At 51.0% G+C, this 5,236-nt stretch overlaps 1 protein-coding gene across 1 annotated transcript; it reads right to left on the bottom strand.

Annotated features, from left to right (window-relative positions):
* Nucleotides 1-560: 560 nt before the first annotated feature.
* Nucleotides 561-4,770, bottom strand: LOC116465374 (E3 ubiquitin-protein ligase RNF213-like; the record flags this gene model as incomplete). Its single annotated transcript, XM_032148468.2, has 3 exons — nucleotides 561-848; nucleotides 3,705-3,961; nucleotides 4,487-4,770. Coding segments are annotated over 3 exons (743 nt in total), but the record flags the coding sequence as incomplete, so codon positions are not given.
* Between the last annotated feature and the right edge of the window lie 466 nt (nucleotides 4,771-5,236).

Raw genomic sequence — 5,236 nt, 5'->3', positions numbered from 1 at the left:
AAAAAACAGAGGAAAAATCGGGTTGTAAACCAGAATAAATAACACATCATTTGTTGTTGTTCTTTTAAGTACATAAAACACCCACGAATCTGTATTTGGACAAAACCAGAAATAGGTAGGCTGCCGTGCTAACAATGGCTGTCTCTGAGGTTACAAGTTGTTTCTGTATTCTTGATAGTTTTTTTGTTTGTTTGTTTTAGACAGAGTCTCGCTCTGTCGCCCAGGCTACAGTGCAGTAGCACGATCCCAGCTCACTGCAACCTCCACCTCCCGGGTTCTAGTGATTATCCTGCCTCAGCCTCCAGAGTAGCTGGGATTACAAGCATATGCCACCACGACTGCCTAATTTTTTTTTTTTTTGTATTTTTCGTAGAGACGGGTTTTCACCATGTTGGCCAGGCTGGTCTCGAACTCCTGACCTCAGGTGATCCACCCGTCTCAGCCTCCCAAAGTGCTGGGATTATACAGTGAGCCACTGTGCCCAGCCTATTCTTGACAGTTTTGATGTCTTAAAATGTTAAAAGAGCGTGTGTTAGTTCTGTCATTGGAATCAGGAATGGAGTCGCTGCAGAGCCCACCGGGACTCCGGGTGCACAGTGAGGACTCTCTCCCCCCAGATTCACGTAGATAAGCACAACTCTACGACTTACGTATCTAGCATTTGTTCCCGGAACTGTGAGAAGGAGATTCCCTCCAGAGCGGCCCAGGTGTCCTCAGGCTGGCTCCAGGCGTCCTTGTGCCGCGGGGCCAGCTCCATACAGCAGTGCAGAACAGGCAGGGTGCCCAGCCAGTCGTACACACTTGTGTCCATGCACCTGTGGCACAGGTCCACCAGGTACAGCCGCCAGCTGGAAGGGAATAAAGACACGGCAGTGAGCTGAGCTGGCCAGGGAGTCATCTCCCTGGGAGTCTGGAGTCCCAACGGGAAGCAAGCACCGTGCACACAAAGCAGGAGGAGCACCGCACGTGGCTGAGCAGAGTTTAACTCACGCAGGAGACAGGGCTTCCCTCAGCCCCCAGCCTAGGGCGTCAGGTCCTCTGCAGGCCCTCGCTGAATCCCCGCAACAAACTCCCAGGACAGGGGAGGGATCTTAGAGGCAGGGGTCCTGGCTAAGTAGTCAACGCAGGGTCCTGACTGACAGAGCTGGGATTTGAACCCAGGCCATCCGGCAACAGTAAATCTAAATATAAAGCAACTTGTAAAATTTATTTTCCTTGTTTAGAAACAGAGTCTCACTCTGTCATCAAGGCAGTGCGGTGGTGCAATCATTATAACCTCGAACTCTTGGGCTCGAGGGATCCTCCTGCCTCAGCCTCTCAAGCGCTGGAATTACAGGTGCACCACCACACCCAGCTAGCCACATTTTTTTTTTTTTTTTTTGAGACGGAGTCTCACACTCTGTCGCCCAGGCAGGAGTGCAGCGGCGCGATCCTGGCTCACTGCAAGCTCCGCCTCCCGGGTTCACGCCATTTTCCTGCCTCAGCCTCCCGAGTAGCTGGGACTACAGGTGCCCGCCACCACGCCCAGCTAATTTTTTGTATTCTTTGTAGAGATGGGGTTTCACCTTGTTGGCTGGCTATATTTTTTATTTTAATTTTTGTTTCCCAGCTTGATCCTGAACTCCTGGGCTCAAGCAATCCCTCCTGCCTCAGCCTCCCAAAGTACTGGGATTACAGGTGTGAGCCATAATGCCCGGCTAAAACAACTTTTTTTTTTTTTTTTTGAGATGAAGTCTCGCTCTGTCGCCCAGGCTGGAGTGCAGTGGCACAATCTCGGCTCACTGCAACTCCGCCTCCCGGGTTCAAGTGATTCTCCTGCCTCAGCCTCCTGAGTAGCTGGGATTACAGGCGTGCACCACCATGCCCGGCTAATTTTTATATTTTTAGTAGAGACAGTGTTTCACCATGTTGGTCAGGCTGGTCTCGAACTCCTGACCTTGTGATCCGCCTGCCTCGACCTCCCAAAGTGCTGGGATTACAGGCATGTGCCACCGTGCCCGGCCCCAAAACAACTTTTTAAACGTAAGGTTGAACCTATAAACAATACATGGTGAATCTCCTACAGTCAAAATATATTAATGATTCCTCATACTTTAAACACTGGCACTAACTCTGTTCATTGCCTTTGCCTCCACTCCTCCTCTTTGTCAAAATGTGCAGTGTTTATTTGGTTGTTTTATATTTATAAAACCAGGCCAGGCACAGTGGCTCATGCCTATAATCCCAGCACTTTGGGAGGTCGAGGCAGGCGGATCACAAGGTCAGGAGCTCAAGACCACTGTGGCAACATGGCGAAACCCCGTCTCTACAATAAATACAAAAATTAGCTGGAAGTGGTGGTGTGCATCTGCGGTCCCAGCTACTCAGGAGGCTGAGGTGGGAGAACCACCAAGTCTGTGAGGTTGAAGTTGCAGTGAGCTGATTGCTCCACTGCACTCCAGCCTGGGGGAACAGAGTAAGACACTGTCTCAAAACAACAAATAAATAAATGTGGGCCGGGCGCGGTGGCTCATGCTTGTAATCCCAGCACTTTGGGAGGCCGAGGCGGGCGGATCACGAGGTCAGGAGATGGAGACCACGGTGAAACCCCGTCTCTACTAAAAATACAAAAAAATTAGCCGGGCGTGGTGGCGGGCGCCTGTAGTCCCAGCTACTCGGAGAGGCTGAGGCAGGAGAATGGCGTGAACCCGGGAGGCGGAGCTTGCAGTGAGCTGAGATCGCGCCACTGCACTCCAGCCTGGGCGACAGAGCGAGACTACGTCTCAAAAAAATAAATAAATAAATAAATAAATAAATAAATAAATAAATAAATAAATAAATAAATGTGTAAAACTGAGAGGCAGATGTCGTGATAAGACATGCTGAAGGGCTACCTAATGTCATTCTCAAGTTCAAATCAACACACGCAGAGAGAATGCTGGGAGACTGTGACCATCAGAGCTCAGTGGGGTCTGAGCAGGTCTTACCACCAAGTCAAAGGCCATCGCCTTCTCACCACTGAACATTTCAGGCCCCGGACAGTCACACTGTTTCCTGAACTAGACACGGCACAGGCAGGGGCATGGGGAGAACATTCACACTGCTTCTGCAGATGTCCTTGAGGGGATATGTTCAGGCTGGGGTCACGCCACAACCTCCTAAACGCGTGCACACAGAGGCTGCTCATTTTACGACACGAAGCTTCAAAAAGCAGGGTATTCAGACCTGGCGTGGTGGCTCACGCCTACAATCCTAGCACTTTGGGAGGCCGAGGTGGGTGGGTGACTTGAGGTCAGGAGTTCGAAACCAGCCTGGCCAAAATGGTGAAAACCCTTCTCTACTAAAAATACAAAAATCAGCCATGTGTGGTAGTGTGCACCTGTAGTCCCTGCTAATAAGGAGGCTGAAGCAGGAGAATGGCCTGAACCTCGGAGGTGGAGGCTGCAGTGAGCCATGATTGCACCACTGTACTCCAGCCTGGGCCACAGAGTGAGATGCCGTCGGGGGGAAAAAAAAGGCAGGGAATTCAACAGAGGACAGAATATAATAAAAATAAGACAGATGCTAGGAAAAACTACTGACATGACCACAGTGAGTGGTAAAATCACGGGTGGTTTTATTTCTTGCCTGTGTGCTTTCAGTCACTCTAGTCAAGCACTTATTTTTGCAATCAGAGAAAATCGTTATAATAGCTATAAAAAAATTTTGACAAAAAATAGTAATACCTCTGAGGTATCCCAAGGATGTGGCTCAGGTCACTGTGAAACTCATCTGGTGAGCTGGCATCTGACGTCAGGAGGTGACACAACGAGGCCAGGCTGTCTTCTAATAAAAACTGAATTTCTTCCACTACAAAAAGGACAATCAGGCCCATTTTCAGTTTACTCCTCACTGGGCAGTCTATAGACAAAGAGTCCGTGCTTTTTCTGTCCAGAAACGGTACCATGTGCTTTTTCAGATATTCCCACAGGTCTCTCTTCACCTGATGGTGGCAGAAGAGGAAGATGCATGAACCACAGACTTGAATTCATCGGAAGTGTCCAGAGCTGCCCCAGCACCACAGCTAGGGCAGCAGACCCCATCCGTGCCCCCCCGCCACACCTGCGAGAGCCACAGGAGCAGCTGCGGTGCAGCCAAGACCCTGGCATGAGGGCTCAGGCAGGGCCCCTGAGGCTCATCAGGGCTCAGCTTCACCTCAGAAACAGCTCCAGGCTGGCCTGAAACCCACCCAGGCTGCACTGCAGTGTGGGTAAAGGTGCAGTGACAGAGGGTGCCCCGTTCCTTCCACTCTCCCTCCAAGGCCAGGGGAAGACTCAGGACTGGTGCTGGGGTGGGGCTCAGATTACAACCAGTAAAAGGAGGAAAATGGGGAAGGCAGAGAAATCCCAAGAAACAGTGGCAGGAGAAAAGGCCGGAAAGTTCTACACATTCCCATTTGCAACCTGGCCCACAGAGTCAAGGGGTCACCCGGCCCAGCAGGTAGAGCGGCCGGTGGCAAGCCTGATACCTCTTTCTCCCCATACTGCAAATCGGTCCACGGCTGTGCCTGTCCTTCATAAACCATAGGCTGTCCCACGACAAAGGAAAACTGCTGGAACTGGGCGAAGAAGCTGTTCAGGTTGATGGTGTCCCAGGTCCGCAGGATGCTGAAGACGCTGTCCAGCATGACCTTAGTGGCAATCTGCTTCCCCTTCACCAGCTCCTTCCTCAACCCGTCTGTGATGTGGTTCATGACTTTCTGTAATTTCCCAGGAGGCCTCATACAAACTATGCCATCGTACTGATGCCAGTCTAAGAGGGACAGAAAGAACAAGAGCCTACCTAAGACCATCAAAAGCCTGGAGACCTAGACACTAGCCTAGAAGGCTGATCACGGCTGGTACAGAGATGGACTAAATGGGGCAGAGGGAGGAAGGGAAAAGCAAAAACCCGCACACTGACGACAGCCAGACTCCTCCATCTGACTTCTCATCTGAGGCCGGCCCCGTGCAAACAGACATCCTAGACGTCCCACAGTGATGAGTGGAAAGCCCAGGGGCATGGGATGCAGCGGGCCTGAGACTTGCAACGGATCTCTAACTATGTAGCTCAGCAAACTTGATAAACAACTTCCTTAAACATCATCACAAGGAGGTGGAACGTGTCATACAGAAACCGCATCCCTCACTAGCAACTGAGCACTGTCCCGGTCAATCACTGAGTTGGTTTCCTCTGTACTAGGAACGGGACACAGCCCCTGGAGGAAGGTGCAGGCTGC

The sequence above is a fragment of the Hylobates moloch genome, unplaced genomic scaffold (genome assembly GCF_009828535.3).
Source record: "Hylobates moloch isolate HMO894 unplaced genomic scaffold, HMol_V3 SCAFFOLD_4754, whole genome shotgun sequence".
Lineage (NCBI taxonomy): Eukaryota > Metazoa > Chordata > Mammalia > Primates > Hylobatidae > Hylobates > Hylobates moloch.
This window is presented reverse-complemented; position numbering and strand designations above follow the sequence as displayed.